The sequence below is a fragment of the Alexandromys fortis genome, unplaced genomic scaffold (genome assembly GCF_014885135.2).
Source record: "Alexandromys fortis isolate MF-2015 unplaced genomic scaffold, M_Fortis_MF-2015_v1.1 scaffold_183, whole genome shotgun sequence".
Taxonomy (NCBI): Eukaryota; Metazoa; Chordata; class Mammalia; order Rodentia; family Cricetidae; genus Alexandromys; species Alexandromys fortis.
The window spans coordinates 505,169-531,604 of record NW_026068079.1 but is presented as its reverse complement, the minus strand read 5'-3'; the positions used below and the strand labels follow the sequence as shown (position 1 = coordinate 531,604).

At 39.9% G+C, this 26,436-nt stretch overlaps 1 protein-coding gene across 1 annotated transcript in view; it reads right to left on the bottom strand.

Moving 5' to 3' along the window:
• Positions 1 to 26,436, bottom strand: part of Astn2 (astrotactin 2) — a 671,847-nt gene that overhangs the window by 198,079 nt on the left and 447,332 nt on the right. The window contains exon 15 of the mRNA XM_050121817.1: positions 5,048 to 5,313. Coding sequence (XP_049977774.1) covers positions 5,048 to 5,313 — 266 coding nt within the window. The remainder of the gene's footprint in view (positions 1 to 5,047; positions 5,314 to 26,436) is intronic.

Genomic DNA, 26,436 nt, shown 5'->3' with positions numbered 1-26,436 from the left:
AGGAAGGAAGGAAGGAAGGAAGGAAGGAAGGAAGGAAGGAAGGAAAAGACAAAAAAGAGGTTAGTTTCTAGCTAAAGCAAAAGGTGTCATCCTTTCCTCCAATGTTCACTGGAACTGACCCTAAGACACCCCAACCACCAGAAAAGGTAGTATCCAACAGTTGCCCCCAAACATCCAGATCTTATTCCTGCTGTCATTCAGGATCAGAGAGTCCAGGACACTCCCACAAAAGTCAGTTAAGTCACAATCTACTTGTGATTTAGTCAACTAATGGGATCTCATAGAAATTGTGAATCTGACTTGAACACAACATTTAGTTTGGGCATCAACAAAATCATCAAGTATTATCTAGAAGAGGAGGTACCAAAGGGAGCACAAGAAATGGTCATATTGTTCTGAATCTCGTAGATAAAATACTAGAATGCCAAGACTAGAGTAGGAGGACAGTTCTGAATCACAGCAAGGTCCTGGCAAAGTTCTTTGCCCTGTGGGGTTTTTTCTTTTCCCACCAGAAAAATAGAACAAATTGAATGAGATAAAAATCATGTTGTTCTGAGTTTCTCACAAGAAACTTTGTCTCCATAGAAGCAGATAGCGTAGGCTCTGTCCTATTCTTGCTTGGCTTGAAATCCTGCCTCCACCCCAGTGACTGTAATGCTGAGTGTTATTCGTGAACTTCAGTGTAGACATCTGTGAGCTGTGATCTTACAGTGCCTACTTCGGAGGAAAGAAGGTGAGGTGGGCACACATGAGGCCCCTCTTGTAATCTAGACCTTTTTTTTAAGATGTATTTATTTATTATGTATACAACATTCTGCCTCCATGTATGCCTGCATGCCAGAAGAGGGCACCAGATCTCATTACAGATGGTTGTGAGCCACCATGTGGTTGCTGGGAATTGAACTCAGGACCTCTGGAAGAGCGGCCGGTGCTCTTAACCACTGAGCCATCTCTCTAGCCCCTAATCTAGACCTTTTAATGTTTTATCTATACAGCCGCTCCTCTGCAAGAGAGATGGCGAAGAGAGGGAGAAGCCACAGAAGAGGGGGCGATAGAAGATTAAGTTGGAAGTGGAAAACAAATGGACAAAATGGGAGTGAGTACCGCCCTCCCCCAGCCTTCTTGGGTGGCCATGTTGCCCTGTCAGGATCATTTACAGAATGGCAGTAGGTAATTCCACATATTCTGACTACAGTCTGAATCACTTGAAAATATCTCAGTGCTTGGGGTGCCATGACACTTTAGAAAAGCCTGCCATTTGATTCAGGGAGGGGCACGCAAACTGGCTCTCTCATCTGGAGTGCCCCTGTGACCTATGTCCAGCAAGCCCTGTTCCCCACACCCGCTTAATACAGCCACTTGCTGGGACTTTGTATAGATGTTACTTCCTCAGAGAAGCCTTCTCAGGTCCTACCAAGTTCCTTGGCATGCATTTTCAACCCACAAGCTGAGACTTTGTACATTCCGGCTTCATTGTGTGTGACTGCTTCATGAATATCTGTCTTCTCCACAGATCTGTAGATTCCATGGAGTTAAAGACCATCTAGGAAAATAGGGGTGCTCTTCAGTGTCACAGTCCTTACAGGTTATACACACATGGAGCTAGAGTAGATTCCCAGAATCAGGGATGTGAAGACCACAGCTATTTATTCTACTACTCCTTTTTCACAATACTGGGAATAAAGGGTGTTTTGAAAAATATTTACTGAACTAGTGAGTGAATGGCTAGACCTTGCAGCTTCTCAGCTCTCTTACAGTGACATCTAGCGACCACTTTCCCAAACTTAACATTCTCTGGTGGACCATGAATTGATTTTAGAAACACTTTACTTTAGAAATTTAGAAATGCTTCCAAAAACATTGAGTATTTCAACAATGCTAAGCAAAGCTGGCAAAAAAATCCAGACACAAAGGATCCTTGATTGAGCCAAAAAGAAAAGAGCCCAAAACATCCCAACTCCACACTTATCTAAGAACATGCTGCAAGGACGCCACAGCTTAGCTTTACCACACTAGAGATGAACAGTGTTTGACCTACAGAGGCATCCGCTGCGGGATTCACACAGCAGGAAATGAGATATACACAGTCTTACTCATGAAATCTCAGAGAGGCACAACACCCATTAGATCACCTGTGTTGCTTATCAGAAACTGCAAGAGCTTCTTCACAGGCAGCCCGGGTTTCAGTTTTATAGTTTCTTAATCAGTAACCAGACTTCTATCGATTATCTGGAGGCATAGGTGTATAAAAATACCTGTACGGTTTGATGGTTGGTCTTTGGTAATGTATTGGTTGCTTTTCTGTTGCTGCAACAATACACCATGACTAAGACAACTTTAAAAGAAAACATTTAATTGGACTTATGGCTTCAGAGGGTTAGAGTCCATGCTATCATAGCAAAGGCATGGCAGCAGCCAGAACTAAGAACAGAAAGTGAAAGAAGCATTCTTGTAATAGCCCACGTCATTTAAAACCTCAAAGCCTGTCCCCTCTCCTCTGACATACTTCCTCCAGCAAGGCCACAGATCCTAATCCTCTCCCAGACAACTATTAACTGAGAACCAAGCACTCAAATGCCTAAGACTTTTCGGGGACAACTCATTCGTATAACCACAGTTAGTTTGATGATCTTCAATTTACCCACAGAAATAGACTACCCATGATATATTATGCTTTGTTATAAATTCATTACAATTTCATTACATATGCATTTGCTTATTCAGTTATAAAATATCCAAGTCAGTTTTAATGTCATAATACACTCCAACAAATCTACCAGCAAAAGAAGTTATAAACTTTACTAAAAATATATAGCATTTGTTTTCTCATACCATTCCATAACTTCCATCATGCCTATATTTACTATTTCTTTGTTTGTTTGCTTTTGTACATAGTTACACCATGCTGCATTTAGTCATAAAAGGAAATACATTTGAACTGAAGAAGTGTATGCGTGCTTTAACTTATAAAATGAGAAAGGGTATTTGCTATATAAAAATCTTTCTTTGGAACATATTTTCTTTACTTCACGCACTGTTCATTCATATCACATTGACAAACTTCCCTGTAGTGCATTAATTTGGGGCTCCTTAATGTCTACTTTATTACATTACATGACAGCTCTATCATTTGTAGTAATACGGGTTGTTTACACAGAGATCAATCTGCAACACAAATTTAATCTTTCCAACTTCCTGCTAACCATACATTACTAATACCTCGTTGCTCTAAAATTAGTTCACAAATTCCACCTTACATCATTCCAAATGAACACACCTATTTCGACCCCCTTGGACTCACCTGGATCTCCCTTTATCTCTTGGCCTTAACCATGGGAAATGCTTTCTAAATCTGGGGAGACCTTGTGCTTTTTTAGGTCATCTGCCTGCTGGTCTACTCACATTCTGACTTGCATCTCTTTTTCCCTCCAAAAAGCCCTATAAGCACCTGTGCCACTTTCTCCCCATTAGCGTGGTACTATACTGTGAAAGAGGCATGTACACCATGGAGTTCTTTGGAGCTCAGTTGTTGGTCTACCAAATTGACATCTTCAGTGCCCTGGGGCTTCTTAGGAGTTGCCAAAGAGAGAAGAATGGGCACTAACTAGTCTGTGCCTTATCTACTTCATCTTCCTCATTGACATACAATATTTTCATAGTCCTGATTTGTGGGACTGTGGTTCCATAAATTCCTGAAATGATGTATTGAAAAACATGTTCAATTCATGAATTAACATTCCAGATGGGTTAGTCAACCATGTGGCCCGGGGACCATCCCTTAGGAAGGTGAGATTTTCTATAGAAATGCAGTACTAGAGAGCTAGGCAGAAGAACCATCCCTTTCATGAGATGATGAGTTTTACTCCTCAAATACCCTCCCCAAGCACAGTAGCTTACAGAGCCATGGACACTACACTTTGTAATTCTTCCTGTTCTTCTGAATTATTCCAAAAGTATGTCTTCCCCTTGGCTATTATTTTCTTTTCTTTTCTTTTTTACCACGCTTTCCCCAATGCTTTGGTCATTGCTCTTTCTCTAAATCTCTCTTCCTCACCATACAGTTGCCATTATGAAGATGACCTCCAAAGTGGTCAACCAAATGGTGTGTTCTTTTCCCCATTTTTTTTTTCAATTATCCTCTTCTGGGTACCTTCTGACATAGACACCGTGCCAGCTCTGGAGTTCAAAACCCCAATAAAATTGTCTGTAAGCTTCCATATGGCCCCTTCCTAGTACTGATATGTTGTAGTTAAGAAGTACATGGTATGGAGATAGTGTCATTTCATGGTTAAGCATGTAAGTTCTACAAGGGAACAAATCTGAGAAAAACACCACATCCATGAGGTTTTCTCTGTAGGATCAATCATATAGAATTGCTATTATGTAACCAAAAATGGCCAAACAACAGGGATTTCAAATGGATCAGTATTTTTAAGTATAGCATAGGCTTGAGAGTAATGAGACAAGCATTGTTAGGTTTTTACCAAACCCATGCATTCTTCCTGTAGGTTCCTCAGTTCAAATATGTTTCTCTGTCTCTGTTATAGACAATGACTGAGCTGCTATAATTCAAGGGACTGGAATTGACATTTGCTGTCTTCAAAGCCTGGCTCATTGAAAACTTTGACATATAACCACCCCCCCCAAATTCTATATTCTTCAACAGTGACCATTGCAATGCCAGGTTAATGGTACAAAAGTATACCAGGCTATGGTGTTGAACCACCTCTCAGAGGAAAGCTGCCTATTAATCAAAATCATTAATTTGAGATTCCACACAAATAAAGTAATATCTACTGTTTTGGGAAACTGAGATTTGGGGATTTATCAGTTATTGCAGCTAGTGTCATGAAACTATATAGTTACTGGAACTATGAAGGTTTTGTATAGGTACCTCCTATTTGGGATAAAATGATGAAAATAGGTGGCAGGAATCACCATGTTGCTATTGTCACTGAGGACAGTCCTCATTGGCAAAGCATCCGTAAGGACAGGAGCTTCGAGTGTAGGCCAGGTTTCACTTGGCACCTGGGCCACAGACGCTCACCTCCTTTGTGCCATTGTCTTGGATGAGGGTGTAAAGTGGTACCACACGGTTAATCTCCAGAAGCACTGGTGTGGGGCTCAGCTGCTCTTTGCCTGGCCGGCGGCAAAGGTGACAGGTAGACGGACATCGGCCCTTCTCCTCACATCGAATCTCCACACCTGAGATGAGCTGGTCATCTGATAGCATCTGGGCTGTCAGTAGACCGGAGAGGTAGGTAATGAAGGGCATGGATTTCAGTTCCTTCTTGCTGCCCAACTCCGTGGTCTCTAGAGGGTTATAAAAAATAAGTAGTAGCATAGGTCAATCCAATATTCTCTAAATGACTAAAGTTCTGGTCCCACAGAAAGCATTTATTGAGGGGCTGGTACTTGTCAGAAAATAACAAAGATAATAAAGTGATTTGTTCATGATGCTTTGGAAAGACGACTGGCCTAATGGTTAAGAAAACATCATGATGTCTTGCTCTGCTATTTATACTAGACAAACTGTTGCTTTGTGTAGCCCTTACTTTCCACATGTTAAATTTGTAGGTTGCATGAAATGATTCTACAAGCAAGATGTAAATACTCAGATATTTTTCCCAACCCGAAATTCTCTTCTGTCTATCATCAGCTTACACAAATTATACCCTTCTTTTAAGTTAGTACTCCGGTTTTATATTTTCCATAAAACAATATAATGAGGGAAGCATGAGCATCAGGTCAAGCCAATTTTGGTTTAAATGACAGTTATGCTTGCTAAAACTTCTGCAGCTTTAAGGGGGGAAATCTTTTAATGTTCAAGTATTTGGATTACTAGGTGTTTGAAATGGGGTTAATAAACCATTGAAATCAGTTATAAGTGGCAAGTGGTATAAATGGAATTATCTGGAATGGACATGATTTCCTCTTCTGGTCTGTTCCATTGGGAAACTTCCTATTAGGCCCATTTTGTCAGGAGCTCCCTGGATATAGTCTGGGCTCACTGTGCTTCCTATTGTGGTCTTAGTAGTTCCTATCTCTGTGTCTTTGCTCATGGTGTTCTGACTTTCTCTTCTGCTCTGCACATCTTTTTTTTTTAATTATTTGTTTATTTATTTAAGATGTATACAATATTCTGTCTGTGTGTATGCAGGCCAGAAGAGGGCACCAGACCTCATTACAGATGGCTGTAAGCCACCATGTGGTTGCTGGGAAATGAACCCACGACCCTTGGAAGAGCAGACAATGCTCTTAACCACTGAGCCATCATCTCTCCAGCCCTCTGCACATCTTTTATATCCAGTAATGCTCTGACTGAATCTATGTAATAATCGTTTCTTTATAGTCCCAACTCTGAATAAATATGTCTCTTTCTTTCATTTTCTCTCACTTCTTAAACCATATTATTAACATTTAATGACGTGAGCCCTTGTCACCTGTCTACTTTGGTATCTATCATGATGCTAAGGTAATTCTGGGGATATGCTTGATATTAACAGATGGCGCTTGGGAAACTATGAGTGAAGGAAAATACACTCACGATCCAGTTCAGAAATTTTGAAGAATTCTTAAAATCATAAGAAGCAGGACAGCAAGATGTCTCAGTATGTATTAGCCTTTGCAGCACAAACTTGACATCCTGAGTTCCAGTCCTGGAATCCACACACTGGTGGAAGGCAAAAATTAACTCCACAATGTTGACCTCCTCCCTCCACACATGTCATACACATACAAACACGCTGCATCCGATAAAAATAATTGTGGCTGTAGAGATGGGTCAGCAGTACAGAGCACTTGCTTCTCCTGTAGGTGGACCCAGATTCAGTTCCTAGCACCCACACAGCAGCTCATAACCATCTGTGACTCCAATTTCAGGGGATCCCAAGCTCTCTTCCAGCCTGAATACCAGGTACATGTATGCTACACACATACTTGAAGACCAACACTAATACACCTTAAAAATAAACAGACAGACAGAGAGGCATACATATAGACAGACAAGATAGACAATAAAATCCTAGAGAGTGTCTCAACAAACTGTTTCCACAGGACAAGAGTTAATTAAATAGATAGGAGCTAATACCTACCCATTTCTCAGCTTCAAATACTGTAGTTCTACTTTTATTTATTTAGTAAACTGGTTTTTAATATAAGATTTTATACAGAAATAGAGGCTTGGTGCTGTACCAAAAGCTCCAAGATACCCAGCAATGAGTATGACCCAGAGGGTGACAGTATGTGGATGTGACTTCAAAATGTGCAAGGCACAATCTGAATGCTAACACAGAGGAAGCCTACATTAAGAAACAGAGCATGGTCCTCCAGATGACAGCATTTACCATTTACCAAATCTGGGGAAATAAAGGTAAATCCCTACCTCAGTGGCCACGTGGGCACTAAACACTGAGGTCAGAAGGGAAAGTAAGAGGTTTCTCCTGCTCCTGCTCTGGCTTGCAGTGACACGCAGCTGATCTGGAAATGAGCTTGCTGAGTAGAAATACAAATAAACTCGGCCTCCATTCATTACTCTTTCTGTCTGGGGTCTGGGCTCCACCTTTTCTGTCTGGCTGTCAGCAAATGCATATGAGCTTCTCAGATCAAAGGCTCTGGGGGAGGAAGACAAGGAGAATTCCAGCTAACCACTGCTTCAGAGGATTTAAATAAGGGTAGTTACTAAGAAAAACAAAACTAGCCTGTGAAAAAGGCATCCCAGCAGCTGGGAGACTGAGAGAGTTTTAGATCCAGACAGGACACAAAAGGAGCATGGAAGGGAACAACCATTTGGATAGATGATCAAGAAGAAATTCAAACAAAATTCAAACAGTAAGAGTATTACAAGTTGAGGGGAAAAAGTATGGTGTGTGAGGCATAATCATTCCACTTTCTGCTTTTGTAAATAAAACTTTGTGAGAAATTAGATATACTCGTTCATTTATGTATTATATATGACCATAGAGACAGAATTGATCAGTTATCCTAGGGACTCTATGTATCACAAAGGATAAAACGTACTATATGCCTCTTTACAGGAAATCTTCAGCAACTCCTGTGTATATCTCTTGCATACAGAGTAGGGCACTGAGTTCCAGAGCCATGAGACTTACCTCTAGTAAATATGAAAGTATGAAGGATTAGGTAATAATGAAAAACAGTAGAAACAAACAATCAATACATTTGGACCACGACCCTCCAAAGCATGAAAACATAGTGAGATATCTTTGCTTCCAAAGCAAATTATGACACAACAAGGTACTTAAAAGAGACTCATTAGAAATTCTTATAGATATAATCCTCCTATTATAAACCAGGATAGGTATCTCATAAAGGAAAATTACTTTCTAAGACCAAGCAATGTATTGGTAGCCAATTAATCATATGAATTACTCTTCTCTCCTATTTATTTGTCTAGTTCTTACAAACTGGAGGGTAAAGCACTGGGCTATCAGTATTCCACGTAAGTTTATTTGCTTGCTTGTTTCCTTTTAATGCAGAAGGTCTCTGTTTCTCAGGCTGGCTTTGAACTCATGTTCCTCCTCCTCTGATTCTCTAATCCTGGGACTAGTTTTCATGTTCTACCACTCTTGGCTAAATAGCTTGAGTGTTAAAATATAGATGACATCACCCCAATGGCCCTTTGCCACATGCACATAATTTATTTAGCAAGAAATATTACTCATTGCTCAGGGTTTTTTTAATCCCTCATCAAGTAAGCCTCCCTAGGCATCTTGTTAACGATGTAACTATCCATTTACTAATCAAATAATCAATAGTCTTTGGTGCTGTGCTTTGATCAATAAATCTTTAGCTTTTTCCATTCATCATCCTCTGTAAGTGGGGTTGAAAGGTAACAAATCAGCCTAAAAACAGCAACACAGCAGCGGTGTAGAATTAACAGATGACCCAAAGGGCTGACTTTGTAAAAGGAGGGTACTTGGCAGACATTTGGTCGATATTATTTTTTAACAGGCAAGAAAGTGAAAAACAAAATAGGAAAAGAGACTCACTTTTAGGTCCCATCCATAGTTATTAACAATAATTCTTTTCTCAAAGGTTGTGCCATGCCTAAGCTATGACCTAAATGAGTGTTCCAGCAGGAAAGACCATTAGCCATTAAGTTGTGAAAGATAAATTCCTGATCCAGCCCTACCCTGTGGCTAAAGTCATCTTCCCTAAAGGCAACCCATGTAGCTCTCCTGCTTTAAACCCTCTGTAACACTTTCCTGCTCTTAGGCTTACAGTGTGGGATCTAGACAATCCACTGTTCCCAGTCTCAGCGTTGTCTCGGCGTCTGTTCCACCTCATTCTCCTTTTCTCAGCTGCATTGACCTCTAACATTGCATACAGCCTGCCTCTTTCTGTTAGTACTAGCACGTGCTCCTCTCCTACAAAATGCTTCTGTCTCATCCTGTGTCCTTGATTTCTCCTGGCTGACTTTTATTCATGACCCAAATCTTTATGCAAATATTAATCATTCAGGGAAAAAATTACTCTATGTCATTAATGTATACGATTTCTTATTACAGATTCACATTGCACCCTGATTTCTGTATCCTGTTTCAACAATGTAAAGTGTATTAAAGGAAAGGCTGCGTTGGTTTTGCTGATGTACAGATCCCGATCTACCTTACACAGTTCGTGAATCATGTCAGGATTATAAAACAGCTTTTATTGAGATCTAGGGATTGATCCAAAGCCCCTCCCTCATGCTAACCAAGCGCTCCACCACTGAACTAGTACTATTGTTAAATTTTGTTTTGAGTTTGGGTCTCACAAGTTACACAAGTTGGTCTCAAATCTTCGTAATCCAGGAAGTCCTGAAAACTACTATCCAGCTACCTTAGACTTCCAAGTACTTGGGATCACAAGATCTTACCACAAGTCCTGGCTTCAAAAGCATTTCTGATAAATGTTTGTTGCAAACAAAGCATGCTTGTATGCCCAGGCCACTGTGCTAGGCTTTTGGAACATCATGAACACGCAAGAGTCAGGGTTTGGGATCAGAAGCATGACAAGTTGCTAGGGAGATATGACTGCCTCACAAAATAAGATCCATCTTTCAAAGGAAAAAAACAACAAATAAGGCAGATGGTTGAGTTCTCATGTTCTGACCTCTGGGTTTACATGTAGGCCCTTGCTTTGAGAGTAAGGGAGAGTTGAGTTGAGACAGGCTGTCTGTTTCTAACAGGAAAAAGATAAAGAACATTCTGAAGAGACTTGTCCTCTGTTCACATTTCCCGTCCCTCTGAACAATGCTTCCAAAACAGGATCATGTCTGGTTTCAACACTACAACCCCTTCATTTGAGAACCTGCCAAATGAACTCTCTTCTTTCTCCTCCCAAATTCCTGCCGGGTATTATTTTGTTGCCACCAAAAAAAAAAAAAAAAAAAAAAGCCTCGGCTGAAGTGACAGCTCCGTGTTGGGAAAGCAGCCAAAGCTTTTCGGCAGGAGGTGATGGCACCATTGCCCTTATCCAGAAAACCAAACAAAGGCGGCGGACTAAGGGCTTCTGGGAGAGCCAGAGCTACACGGCTGTAACAGTGCACGGCACTGCCTTTCTAGTCAGACAAGCTTCGCTTTAGCAATAGGCTCCTACTTTAAGCATTTGAAGGCTCCACGGGGATGACAGGGACTCAAATTAGAAGCATGAAGGGAGGAGGGAAAAGAGTGAACCGTTTACGTCATAAAGAGTGGCCGTACTTCCATCAGTGGCCTCCCAAGCTTTACTGAAAGGAATCTCTTCTGAAGAGGAATTATTGTGTTCTGATGGGGGAACACAGAACACAGTATAATTCACGGCCAGACCCACAGAGACAAGTACTACCAACAGAATACAAGAGATAGAAGAAAGAATATCAGACACTGAAGATACCATAGAGAAAATAAACACACTGATCAAAGAAAACAGTAAAACCAACAAATTCTCATCACAAAACATTCAGGAAATCTGGGACACAATAAAAAGACCAAACCTAAGAATAATTGGGGTAGAAGAAGGAGAAGAAGTACAGCTTGACGGTACAGAAATCTGAACCAAAGGGAAAAGACCCACCTGAAATGTCGTCAGCGAGCCCTATGCTGCTTTGTTGCTCCGTGTGAAGTTACCAACCTAACTCAGCCCGCAGTCATCAGGGTGTCCTTTCCACAGGACACTATAGAACTAAACATCCCCGTGGGGATTAAAGGAGGTGCCTGGCATGAGTTACTCACTCAGTCAATAGGAGCTGCTGTTGTTCGCTGTCACCGTGGTTGCTACAAATGTTTTGTTGCTGTTGTAACAGGATGTTAAAATTGAAATTTCTATTGATACACCAAGACATAATAGAAGTGAGATTCCCAACATCAAGCCCATAGACACAGAACTTAAAAATGACACACAACCTAAAAGCCAGCTCCATAACTCTGGAAACCTCTGCTAGAACAAAGAAACCAAAACAAAAACTGAACAGAGCCCAGTGAGTAAAGGGAAGACCTAAGGATATTTTCTTTGAGACAGTTATTGCCATGTTTGGGGTCTACAGGATCCTAGGAGCACATTCAGACAATTTTGTCTACTGACCGCAACTTTGCTAGTGCTACTTACAGAATTTGGTACTTGATAGAAACTGGGAAAAGCAGTAGTCAAGGGTCTATCCTCAAAGAAACTCTAATGGCCTGTGTTAGAAGAGCAGAAAGGACTGCAAGGGGATTCCAATACAGAGGATGCTGGGCAAGAAGTGATTGTTTTCTCCATGGACCAAAGCATAAGATGGCATGGATGCTTTTGAGTTCTGCACAGAGTCTCTAACATCGAGTGTTCGTGAAGTGAACTACCAGGAAAAAAAAGAGGGATCTGCATTAACCAGCAAAATAAAATGAAAATAACAATGGCCCTGGTCTTGAGAGAAATCTCTACCATTGGGCATCATAGCATAGACATTTACCCAAGAGAAAGCAACAACTTTAAAAATCAATTGGAATTGAAAAGGGCAGAGTCAGACAAAGTCCCCATAGCCATCTCTGGCATTCTCTTCCTGTGCTTTGGTAATGGAGGCAGAAGAGAGCAAAGTGCAAGAATTCCAGCAAAAGCAGTCATACCCCGTCCATGCTACCACGGAGAAGGGCAAGGAGACTGACTCGTCATGTTATAGATGATGCCTTCACCTGGACTGCCACACTGGGAACTGTGCTGACAGTGCAGACTGTCACTGTTCTACAAGGGATAGCTGAGCAGATGCAATCGTATATGATTTGTGTCCAAGGTCAAGGAACATTCTTCTAATGAATGAGTTAAAAGCAGTATGAGAACACACACTCTTACAGATTCTATTTGACTGCTTTCATTTCTACTGTCAATGGAAACAGTAATTCTGACAGTACTTACCACATTTGTAACTTTCGCTAAGGTGCTAATTCAATAATTATCTGTCATGCTAACCTAAGTACAAGGACCATGGCCAATTTTAATGAAATTGTGTATTTTTGACACAAAAACAATTTGTTTGCATCATTGCAACAGTCTGGAGATAATACCTGAGTGAATGAATGAGTGCAGGTATACATATGACTTCCTTTCCTTTAATACTCCTAATTGTATAACAATATGTTAGGGGCTGGAGAGATGGCTCAGCGGTTAAGAGCTTTGCCTGCTCTTCCAAAGGTACTGAGTTCAATTCCCAGCAACCATATGGTGGCTCACAACCATCTGTAATGAGGTCTGGTGCCCTCTTCTGGCCAGCAGGCATACACACAGACAGAATATTGTATACATAATAAATAAATAAATAAATAAATATTTTAAAAAAACATTATGTTAGACTCCAAACCTACCTCAGTTTACCTACCAGATTAAAGGCAGCAGGACTCAACTGTGTTTTACTGATGACCACTAACAAAGCAAGTAACTTGCATAAGGCCATATAATAGGTAAAGAGTCTAGCTGTTGCTAGACTATTCTACTCTCTTTTTTCTTACATATATTCCCTCTTGGAAAACGTTTTGGTACCAGTTTTCATCCTGCTTGAGTCCCTTCCATTTCTTACATGTGTCTCATTCCTGTTCATGTCACCCCCAGGTAACACACCCAACCTTCCTCACCACTTTCATAAACTAGTATGCTTTCATGGGTAGAAAAACTTTTAAAAGTCACATAGTTGGTAAAACAACCCAATCTTTTATTTGCTATGAAATTACCCTCCTATTATTTCTTAGACACTTTTAATGGCATGAACCTTCCTCAGTCTTCTGGGTTCTTCATGGATAAACACTATTAAATATAGGCTAGCATCCACGCTGGGGCAATTATCATATTAAGCATTGAATTCAATTTTAGATTTTATGTTATTTGGGTACCTTGCAGTATCTACACTTGCCTCCTATTCAACAAGCTAAAGCTAGCTAGCTAGCTATGTAGATGAAATTTACATCACAGAGACTGTAGAGCACTATGGTCTGGGTTCCCATAAAGTGTATGTCTGTGTTTTGTGCTATGTGAATGTGCTCATTTGGGAAACAGAGGCAACAATGCAGAGTCCCCATACAAGAAGAAGGTGGGTTTACAAAGCGCATACACAAATGACCTTCTGATCTAATGACCTCCTGACCTCAACTAACTCGGCAGCTTCTCACTAAGTGCACAACAGAGCTTGAATTTGAATTCCAGCTCCTGTTTTCCAGTCTGGCCACTTTGATTAGTTATTCACCTCTCTGGTGTGTTATTTTCTTAACTTTGAAATGTCAATGATAATAGTTCTTTTTATTATTATTATTTGAGGGATTAATGGGAAACAGAACTTAAGGAAGAATGTCAGGACAATGGTGTCAAAAGCATCTACAGAATTCATTTAATCTGGCCGTTCTTGGCCTCCATCACATCATTTTTCAGTTCTGAAACAAATTTAAATCTTTACATCTTCTCTTGACAGCCACTTGGTGCTTTAGCAATGAGAAATTTCTCTTCAACTTCTTGCTTTCTTTCTGCTGAGTAGGTCGGTCAAGAACTGAGCAGAATTCCACAGCCATTGAGACTGACTGCTTAACTTCAAATCACAGGCAAGTTATTTCACGTCTCAAACTTTAGTGAATTGGTGATTTTTAATTCCCCATTCAAGTGTTCTGAATGCCAAATAAGAGAAGCTCATGACTGTGACTTCCTGTGATCCTATAATTCAATAAAAATAGAAATTGTTGTCACCTTCTTCAGGCTTAGAGTAACCAGCACAACCTAGAAGAGGGCCTTGTCTTGAGAGGAAGCAGTTTTCTTCTGAGGGCACTGCGCAGAAGCTCTCTGGTGGCTAATGTTTTGGGCAGATATGGGAAGCAGTCAGATGTGTTCATAGTATTCTTTTCTGCCACTTGAGACTGGGTTGTGACTAGTCAAAGGCAGAAAATCAGTCCAAGTGTGATCTCCTGCTGCCCTCTAGTGTCTTTTTAGGGTGGTTGCTCTTGGAAACTACAACTTTTTACCAGAGACAGTGTAGGTTTACAAGGTACAGGGCTACTGAGTCAAAGTTACTGCCATAATTAACAGTTGAGAAAGGCATTTGTTTAGCCGACTTACGTAGGAACAGGTTTGGAGGAAGACACCATGGGGGAGAATAGGAATAACAATCTGTTCAGCACTTGTGGTTCTCAGGTATAGACATCTGAGTATATATGCTGGGAAGGTAAACAGAGATGAGATTTAAGATACAGAAGACGTCAAAGATAATAGGGAAAGATAAACTTCCAGATGGCAGGATATGGCAAAATGCTGTTTTCAGATTTCTCAAAACTAAGCCATGTGATCAAGGCTTCATTTAGTCTGCGCTCTACTTTCCAGGTTACTGTCCACGGAACTGAACTGAAAAAGAGGAGCACCTTTTTCAGTTCACCTTTTTCGCCTGGTCCGTATAAAGAATGACTTACAGGCTAGCTGCAGGCTTCTAAGTGACCATGGATAAGGTAAACAAATAGAAGCTTATACATTTTTAGTGTGTAAAATAAGGGTAAGGTGAATGATAATACAGCTATTAAATTTTAATATAATGAATTTCCACAATTCTTCCTATTTGTATGTGCGTGTGAGGGGGTGCCTGAGTGCAGATATGTCCACGATATCTCTGCAGGCCCCTGTGGAGAACAGAAGAAGCTACCAGATCATCAGGAACTGGTGTTAGAGAGGGTTGTTAGCTGCACGGTATACTCAGGACTGAACCTGAATCCACTGCAAGAGGAGCAAGTGCTCCAGACATGGGAGGGAGCTCTCCAGCCCCCTACTAATTCACAGTAGAAGTGTTATTACCTTTAAGAGGCAACTGAATGCAACGAAAGAGTAAGATTAAGAATAGAAACACTTCCCAACCTTCTAGGTTTTGTTACACACGTGATGCGGTGTTTGTCGCGGCTTTACTAGCCCTGAATTCTCCTCCCTGGGATCCAGTTCAAACACTGCCCTTACTTGTCCTGCTAAAACGCAACCCCCAGGGCTCAAAGATTCATCCTTCCACAGTTCTCACTCCCTCACTCCAGTTTTAGAGGGTTGGGACACATGGTCACATCTGCTCTCTGGCTTCTGACGGCAGTAAGTAGCTTTCAAAATTACTGCTTAAACGGGAGGAGGCAGCAAACTACAGGTATGAAAGTCAGCATCAGTTCTATTTCTCTTTTTGTTGCTGTGATAAAAAAAAACTGACTGAAAGCAACTTAGGGAAGAACATGTTCATTTATGAAACAGAGACATGAAGGAACACTACTTACTAGTTTGCTGCCTCCGGCTTGCGCAAGTACCCATCTTCCTTATGCAGCACAGATCCGTCCAGGGGTTCTACCATGCCCAGTAGGCTATGCCTACACTTATTAACAACAACCAAGACAAAGACCTCACAGACATACCCACACACCAACCCAACGTAGGCAATTCCCGAAGTGACACTCCCTCTTCCTAGGTATGTCCATATTTGAGTCCAGTTGACAAAACATATCAATGGATCCAAGAAAAACTGGGTTGATGCTTGCTTGCTTGCCTTATTTTTGAAGGCTTTCCTGCTGTGTTAAGCTACCTTCCTTTCTGTGGGGATACTAAAGATTCGGGTCTGGATAGCTATACGTTCCAGAACTGGAACATGCAATTTATATTTTTTCTGTTCATGACATCATAGCAATTAGCAAAACAATTCTTGAAATAATAAGCAGCTCAGTTGTTAGAGAACTTGCTTTCTTAGCAATCACTGGATTCAACTCCCAGCACTACAATAAACCAAGTATGATGGTACACTATGCTAATTTTAGCACTTGGAAGGTAGAGGCAGGAGGATCTGGAGTTCAAGGTCATCTTCTGCTACTTGGCGAATTCAAAGCAACCCTGAGATACAGAAGCCCCATCTTAAAATAATGCAGGAGGGACTTTCAAGATGGTTCAATGTTTGAAAAGGCTTCTTTCTTTAGCAGATGGCCTGAGTTCAGTTCCCAACATGATCGTCATCCTCCTCATAGCTGTCTAGAATTTCAGCTCCAAGAGCTCCTAGGAACCCAATGGCCTCTTCTGACATCCATGGGCACTGCATGGGCATTCAAACACACATGAATAAAATGTTACTATCCATATGAAGTCTACAGACAATCAACAGGAAATTGGTTGGAAAACCATGGTGTATCTGAAATAACGGGGTCACTATCAGAAACTTGAAGCTAGAACAATGTTTGTTGTATGTGAGGTGGAGTAATCAGAAGCACATTTTATTAAATGGGAAAAGAATATGCACAGCAGTATTTATAGTTCTTCTGTGTGACTATAATGGAATAGTATGAAGATACATATCCAGGACACATATACAATTTCTATATTGTTTTCTCTGGGACATACTGGCAGGTTTACTCAAACTAATAAAATGGTTACCTACAGGGATAGCAGAGAAACAAGGCCAATAATATTTCATACCTTGTTTTATAATATTAAACTTTACAAAAGTTCTAGATAATTTTTATATTATTATTATTATTAAAGACAAGAAATATATATTCAAATTATAGACACACTGAAAGATATCTATTGTATATCAGAGAATTAAAAAGAGAAATAGAGAGGCTAGAAACATGACTTGGTCATTAAGAGCATTGCAGCTCTTGCAGAGGACCCACTCTCGATTCCCTGCATGCATATGACAGGTAATAACTGTCTACAACTCCAGTTCCAGGGAATCTGAAATCCTCTTCTGGCCTCCATGGTACTGCATGCATATGGTGCACTGACATACATGCAGGCAAAAAACACTGTTACACAAAAGAATAAAAATGAACAGAAAAAGGAACTAGATGAGAAGAGTAACATCTAGTGTCTTTAAACACAGCATCTGTATGTTATATGCCTAGTGATGTTATTCCAAGTAGGAAGGAATCTAGGAGCAAGTGCGAAAGTAGACTTAAGGGTGTGCTCACAATTTTGTTTATGAAAATATTATATCACAGGTAATAAAATCAGAGAAATGGATTGACAAGCTGGTTCAGCAGTGAAAATCTCTTCCTGCTGCTCCAGAGGACATGTGTTGGATGCCCAGCATTCACTTGGCAGTTCACCACCTTCAGCTTCAGTTTCAGGGGATTTACAACCTCTTCTGGCCTCTGCTTGTATCAGGCACATGCATGGTGCACAGACAGGCAAAGCAGTCATATACATAAAATAAAATGAAATGATAAAGGAAAGAGGTCATGGAGAATGAGAGAATCATAAAAGCACTGTTTTCAATGTCTAGTAAAAAGAAGTTATCTAGATAGCTACCACCAATTTATCCTATCCTATCCAGTGTAAACTCTTAGAAGAAAGGCTGCTGGGGAAATTTTTCATGGACAAAGTAAACTGACAACACAGCCCACTACCACTCTTTGACTAAATGTCACTCATCTGCACATTAAGTCCTGATACAATGCTATAGTAAGTGCATAGGTCTCCCGATCTACTCTAGAAGAATTTGGGGTTTGTGAATATGTAGAAGGAGAAACAATACACCCTTTTTAGGGTCCTAAAATGAAAATTTAGCATTTCTTTAAATTATGGATTCAAGCAACATATCAGAATGATTCAGAAAATTCCCTATAATCTTGACATAATTCAATTTGTACACATTTGAATCACACAACAGCAGTTCCAAATACTTCAAAACAGTTATGCTCACTGTTACTTAGAAATCATGAGAGGTATTGTATTCCACTAAATCTTATCCCTAGCAAGTAAGCATATGTTACTTACATGTTAAAATATTTTGAGTTACTCTATCTTGACATCCTTTCTTTCTTTATGGTCCATATGTATTTTATTTTATGCATTTGCAATCATATTTATATTACAACTGAATTTTCTAGATACAATCTAGGAAACAAAAAGTGATGACTCCCTAAGAAAGAGGAGGAAGTTAACACAAGGAGAAAAATGTGTCAGTTAAAGTTTCAAATGACCCAAGGTCCTTGTCGAATAACATCATAGGCAATGAAAGAAACTATAGCCACCATACAGCAGAAAAGACTAGCACAATATGCAGAAATTTTGATCATAATTTGAATATCCTAACAATTAAAATTTATTTTAAATGCTGGGTAGCTATGTCAAAATTATGTTTAAATATCTTTAAAAAAATAAGATAGCTTTAAATGTGCATACTGTGGACATTTACAGGAGGATGAATAGAGTATCTGGGATTTGATTTAAAACATGTCAGTCAACTGAAACAAATTGGGATAAGGAAAAGCAGGAGCCACATTGGAAAGAACATTGGCAACAATCATAGCTAGGTAATGGGCACACAGAGATTCTCTGTGCCATTCCTTCTTCCAGAGCATGCACTTAATACACTCCTTAACAAAACCTATGGTGCTCATCAGAGTCATGAGTTCTACATCTTGATTGGCTGGCAGCAGGAAGAAAGAGTGATGGACCTGGCTTTAGCATCTGAAACCTCAAAGCCCAACCTCAGTGACACAATTCCTCCAATAAGGCCATACCTCCTAATAGTACCACTTCTTCTGAGTCTATTGTGGCAAATTTTATCCAAACCACCACACTCTACTCCCTGGCCCCCATAGGCTTGTAGCCATATCCTAATGCAAAAATGTACTTAGTCCAACTTCAAAAGTCCTCTTGTCTCTCACAGTCTCAACAATGTTTAAAAGTTCAGTCTCTTCTGACACTCACAGCAATCTCTTAAATTTAATTCCCTATAAAATCAAAGTCAAAAAGCAGATCACATACTTCCAAGATATAATGGCACCGGATATACATTATCATTACAAAAGGGAGGAAAGGGAGCATAGTAAGTAAATACTGGACCAAAATCAGCTGGGCAAACTCCCAAACTCTGTATTTCCATGTCTGATGTCAAACTGCTCTTACCTGAACTGTTACATAAACTGGACATAAAAAACTGAGAGAGAGGACTGCTGAACTTGCCTAAAGGTCCTTTGGGGTTCCTGTTTCATGAAAGAGTCTGCTAGACATTCTGCAGGATACAGAAAAAAGTGACTAAACTGTCTTTGGAATTTCCTGCTTCATGAAAATGTGTTCTGGATATTATGGGACTGTAGGCTGAAGATGGATGCCCCAATGGTACAGAGGAACTTTGGATGACTGTCCAGGCAGCAAGATGTCTCTGTCATTTCTAGAGTTTGGAAGTTGCTTATTTCTTGTTTATGTAGGTAATATTATATCCTTCTGGAGTCTTTGATGGAGTTGAAGAATAAATAGATAGTTATAGTTTTCCTTAGTTATAATAAAAGATAAAGTATATATAAATATTGTAACTGTCATTCTTGCTTGATAGCTGTTTTCATTATATGTAATTTTACTATGTTAAAGTTAAAGCCTTTCTTTTTGTTTAAACAGAAAAGGGGAAATGGTGTAGGAGGTCCTTCTGTATTTGTGTTGATTTCATTGGTTGAATAAAGAATCTGCCTTGGCCTTTTGATAGGGCATAAACTTAGGTAGGCAGAAAACACAGAACTGGATGCTGGGAGAAAGAAGGCAGGCAGAGAGCTGCCGCCATGAAGCTGCCAGGTCAGACATGCTGAATCTTTCCTTATAAGCCATGACCTCATAGTTCTACACAGATTATTAGAAATGGGTTGAATCAAGATGTGAGAGTTAGCCAGTAACAGGCTAGAAATAATGGGCCAGGCAGTAATTTAATTAATACAATTTCCACGTGGTTATTCTGTGTGTAAGCTATCTGGGTGGGACAGAACAAGGGGCTGTGCACCTACAACATTAGCTGGGCTGTGATGGTGCATGACTTTAGTTCCAGCACTTGGGTGGCAAAGTCAAGGGAATCTCTGATCTAGAGGCCAGCATGGTATACAGAGTCAGTTTCAGAATGTCCAGGGCTACCCAGAGAAACCCTTTCTTAAAAAACAAAAACCAAAGGCCAAACAAATAAAAAAAAATAGCCAACATGCATAGAGCACTTTGTAGTTAACTCATTAAGCCCATTAGATGATCTGTTAAGCCAGGCATGGTAGTGCACAGATTAGTCCCAGCACATGAGAGGTAGAGGCAAGTTCAAGGCCAATATGGTTTACAAGTCAAGTTCCAGAAGAGTCAGAGCTATACAGAGAAACCCTGTTTCCCAAAACAAAGCAAGAAAACCAAAGAATGATCTGCTAAGTTATTGAATATTCACATTCCTTTAAGGTTGACAACTAATACTACCCACATTTTACAAAAGTGTAAAATGTGAATGTTCATGCAAAGTCACAAACTTTCTCAGTTCCAACAAGTTAGCAAGTTGTGGCTGTTTGAAAAAAAATACCCACAGAGTGGCACTATTAGGAGGTGTGGCCTTGTTGGAGGAAGTATGTCACTGTCCAGCAAGCTTTGAGAGCTCTTGAACTCAAATTCCCTCAGTGTAAGTCAGTTGACCTCCTGATGCTTGCAAAATGTAGCACTCTCAGTTCCCACAGCACATTTGCCTGCATGCTACCATGCTGTCTGTCATGATGATAATGGACTGCACCTCTGAAACTATAAGCAAACCATCCCAGTTAAATGTTTCCTTTATAAGAGTTGCTGAGGTCATGGTGTCTTTTCACACAGCAATGGAAACCCTAACTAAGAAAGAAATCTTATTCCAAGTCTACCTCCACATCCCCAGATAACCTGCAGGTTGGTGAAGCAGTAGTTGATTAAGATTTCACAGCTCTCAATCTTTAAAGACAAGGTGTTCTCACTAAGTAAACTTGTTAATGATTACAAGTCTTGGTAAAGAGCAATATTGTAGGTTAGGCCAAATGCTAAATGCTTTCTCATTTTGCTCCTAAGAATATTGTAAGAGTTGGCTATTGCAGAGCATAAATCTTCTTTCCCAATAGCAAACAACATAAAATATCCTGGGGTAACTCAAACCAAACAAGTGAAAGACCTGTATGACAAGAACTTTAAATCTTTGAGGAAAGAAATTGAAGACGATAGCATACAATGGAAAGATGATTTTGGATAGAAAGGTTTAACGTAGGAAAAAATGGCAAACTTACCAAAAGCCATCTACAAGTTCAATGCAAGCCCCATTAAATCCCAACACAATTCTTTTCAGACTTCAAAAGAAAAATATTCAACTTTGTTTGGAAAAACAAAAAAATCTATCATAGGCAAAAAAATCCTGTATAAGAAAGGAACTTCTAGTGCCGTCACCAGCCATGACTTCAAGCTCTACTGATGTGGGAGTGTCATATATCAGTTGCTTTCATTGGTTAATTAATAAAGAAACTGCTTGGCCTGATAGGTTAGAACATAGGTGGGTGGAGTAAACAGAACAGAATGCTGTGAGGAAGAGGAATTGAGCTCAGACACCATGTCTCTCCTCTCCGGGACAGACAAGATGAAGCTCAGACCCAAGATGGATGTAGGCTAGAATCTTCCTGGTAAGTCACCACCTAATGGTGCTACACACATTAATAGAAATGGGCCAAGCAGTGTTTATATGAATACAGTTTGTGTGTTGTTATTTCGGTGCATAAGCTAGCCAGGAGGCCAGGAGCCAGGTGGCGGAACACAGCCCATGGCTCCCTACTACACTCTACTATAAAGCTATAGCAATGAAAACAGCTTGGTATTGGCATGAAACAGACAGGTGGACCAATGGAATTGAATCAAAAGTGCTGATATTAATCCACACACCTATGAACATCTGATTTTGGAAAAGAAGCTAAAGTTATATGTTGTAAGAGCCCGTTTGTTTGTTCCCAGCTGCTGAGCCCTGAAATAACCACATAGAAACTATATTATTTGCAATACTATTTGGCCAATAGCTTAAGTGTATTTCTGGATAACTCATATCTTAAATTAACCCATCTCCATTAATCTGACTTACCGGGTTAAATTCCAGTGTCTGTCTCCCGTGGGTCTACATGGCTTCTCCCTGACTCTGGCTTCTTTCTCCCAGCATTTAGTTTAGTTTTTCCTGCCAATTTATACTCTGCCCTGCACAAGCCTAAGACCAATCATTAACCAATGATATTCACACCATACAGACAGGAATCCCATATCCCCTCACCTTTTCTGTTTAAATAAAAAGTAAGGTTTTACTTTAAAATAGTAAAAGTACATATAACAAAACAGGTATCAAGCAAGAATTATAGTTATAAGAATTATAACTATAAGAATTATAGTTATAATACATATATTTACTTTATCTTTAATCATAAATAAGGAAAACTATAATTATAACTATCTATTTTTTAACTCCATCAAAGACTCCAGAAGGAGTCTAAGTAAACAGAAAGTGCATTGTAAGCTCTAGACTTGATAGAGACATCTCACTGCCTGGAAAGTCACCCAAAGTTCTTCTGTAATGTTAGGGCATGCAATCTTCAGCCTACAGTCCCATAATATCTGGCAGACTTTTCCATGAAGCAGGAAATGTCAAAGACAGTTCTACTATGTATCCCTACCAGAGACAGACCAGAACTTTACTTGGTAAGCCACAGCCTTGTGGTGATACATATATTAATGGAGATGGGTTAATTTAAAATATGAGTGAGCCAGAAATTTGTTTAAGCTATTGATCAAGCAGTATTGAAAATAATATGGTTTCTGTGTGATTATTTTGGGGCTGGGCAGCTGGGAAACAAACAAGTGGCCTCCTACTGCAGTTATACAATAGAAAAAAAGAAAGCATCTTCAACAAATGATGCTGGCATAACTGGATGTTTACATGTAGAAGAATGCAAATAGATTCATATCTAGACCCATGCACAAAACTCAAGTCCAAATGTATCAAAGACATCAACAGAAATACAGCCACATTGAACCTGATTGAAGAGTAAGTGAGAAGTAGCCTTGAACACATTGGCACAGGAGACCACTTCCTAAATATATACCAGTAGCACAGATAATGAGAACAACAATAAATAAATGGGGACTTCCTGAAACTGAGAAGTTTCTGTAAGGCAAAAGACATGGTCAACAAGACAAAGCAGCAACCTACAGAATGGGAAAAGATCTTCATATATCTACATATGACAGAGGGCTAATCTCTAAAATATACAAAGAACTCAAGAAATTAGTCAACAAAATACCAAATAATACAATTAAAAAATCAGGTACAGATCTAAACAGAGAATTCTCAACAGAAGAAACTCATATGAACAAAAGACTTTTAAGGTATTGCTCAACATCCTTAGTCATCAGAGAAATACAAATTAAAACAACTCTGAGATACCATCTGGGCTGTAGGAAATCATACAGCCAATAGCCTTCAAGTTATCCACCCACTTAGGCATGGTCTCATATACTATTTATGCCAATGTAAAGCATGCATCTGGCCTTTTTTCTGTCTATGGGATTTGGTTTCTGTTCTCTGTTCCAGCAGAGGATTCTGATTTGTGAATCTACCCCTAAATAAATAACCATCTATTATTCTCAATTCTGAGCTAGTGTGGGATTTCTTTTAAGCGTCCTTCTTCACATCTGTTCAGATGAAAGCTTCATCCTAGCACCTGGCATGCATATACTCAAAGAGTCTGGAAAGTTCCGGAGGAAGTTCCACCCCAAGCTCCTTCCCCCATCTCTCTCCAAACCCTGAAGCATTTTAGAAAGCTGGCCAAATGACGACCCCTCTTCCAGAGATGCTCAAGACCACTCCCACAGGATATTTAAATGGCCCCCAGAAATCAGACACGTGGTTTTCCAGTTTTCCTTTCCCATCTCCTCCCTGGGGGCAGAAAAATCATCCAGGAGCATTGTATCCATTAAACCTGGGATTTTTCTACTTTGATTTGATTTGGTGTGGTTTGGATTGCTGCATGAGTGGAGAGGCTTATTGGGGTACAGAAACTTTTCACCACCTTAACCCTGTCAGAATGGCTTAGATCAAGATAGCTCCTTTTATAAAATGTGGGTTGTTTATGGAGTATGGCTTGGAACATTTCATAGACCTGATTGGCCTAGGTTTGGACTCTAGTTCTATGCTTTCAGGAGGTAAATTTAGCATGCTATTTAGTTTTTTATATCTACCTAGAGTATCATTGAAAGGGTCAGTTATGATGTGTGAGTGTCTATGAAGAGCTTGGAAAATGTACAACTCTTATTAGATGTACTCCTTTCGCAGCTACAATAATCCTAGGTCTGACAAAGGATGTAATTTTCCTAAAGTCCCATGTCTGAGTCCGGCTCATTTACTCTGAAAATCTTACATGCTAGACCACATGCTAACAAATCTGACTGTAAGTAGACAATGTCCTTCAGTGACTTTGCAGCTCACTGGTAACAGTGACAGATAAATGGGCAAATGGATAACTGAAGTCCAACCTTTAATACTCATTTATTACCAACCTCTGAATCTGACCTAAAATTCTTGTGACTATTAGGTAACACTGGTAGAACGTATTGTTAAACTTAGAAGACTACTAGTTTACACTAATTCTAAAGCTAAGACTGTAATGATATCTGGAAAACATAAAAAAGATTTCTTTAGCTTGTTGTAGCCTGCCTACCTGATATCCCCTCAACACATTTGGTAAGTAGATTGATTTAGGATTATTTGGTCCTGTGAATATAAATGTTCTTAGGCCTCTTCCACAGTAAAATATGTTATTTTGGATAATAGGAATTTGTGTTTGCAGGGCATAGTTATTCCTATTTGACTCAATTCTTTTGGGAGAAATCAATAGAGAAGTACAAGGTCCAGTCACCTTTCCTCTTCTGATATCTAAGATGCAGAGCCTGAGACTAAGGAACTAGCTATTTTTCAAAAACTCTTTATAACTCTGTTTCTATCTTGTTTGAGACAGAATTTTGTGGTGTGACCTAGGTTGGCCTGTAGCTCACTATGTATCTATACTGTTAAGTTTTTTGTCAACTTGACAGAAATCTATACATATCCAGGATGAGAGAACCTCAGCTGAGAAAAAGCCTCCATCAGGTTGGCCTGTGGACAAGTCTGTGGGGGCATTTTCTTGACTGATGATTGACAATGGCTGTGGCAGCCTTAGGCAGGTGGTCCCAGGAGATGTAAGAAAGGTTGCTGACTACAAACCTGGTGAGCAAGCCAGTAAATAGCATTCCTTTTATCTCTGCTTAAGTTCCCATTTCCAAGTTCCTGACCTTTTGAGTTTCTGCCTTGACTTCCGTCAGTGACAGACTGGGATCAGGCTGAATAAACCCATCCTATCCAAGTTGCTTTTGGCCATGGTCATTATCTCAACAGTAGATACCAGACTAGAACAGTAGTCCAGGCTCCTTTAGGCTATCAGTTCTACTGGATCATTCTTCCAAGTGCTAGGATATCAAGCACGTGCCACTACTTATTAGAATAATTGTGTCCAATTTATTCTAATTTAAAAAGTTAGTTAACAAAGTATGAATTATTCATAACCTCAATCAATCACCACAACAACCCTTGACTCTACTTTGAGATAAAAATGAAAAAATAAAACAAGGTTAAGGATGCTTCTGATATCTGGATGGAAGTCCAAGTTCTGACAGGTTGCTTTGGCACTTAACAATTGGGCCTCAGTTTTCTTATCTCAGAGCTGTTATGAGGGTTAGCATAATGGTCTGTCCTGTCCCTTTAAGAAACAAGCCCGCTCACTTCCCCCCTGACTACTGAGGCAAGCAGATCTTCCTTCTGCTTCCAGCCTGACTTTCTTCCTTTCTGTCACCTGTCTCTCTCCTAAAGAGGCAGCTTCTGCCTCTCTCCCTTCTCCCCCACTTCTCCCATTCTCCACCTCTATTTCTCTCTCTCTTTCTGTCTCTCTCTCTCCAATAAATACCCACTTTCTCTGCATGGCTGCCTAATAGGTCTCTGTAAAAGTGGAGTTAGTCAGAAAGTGCTCAAAGACATTACTGTTTTTTTTTTGTTTATTGTCTGATTGTATAGAGGGTACACAGCATGATGGAATCTTAAATATGAAAACATAATATTTCTTATACCTTCATATTCCTAACTAGTACTGTGTGTCAAGGAGCAGGTAGTACTGTTATGTCCAAATCCAC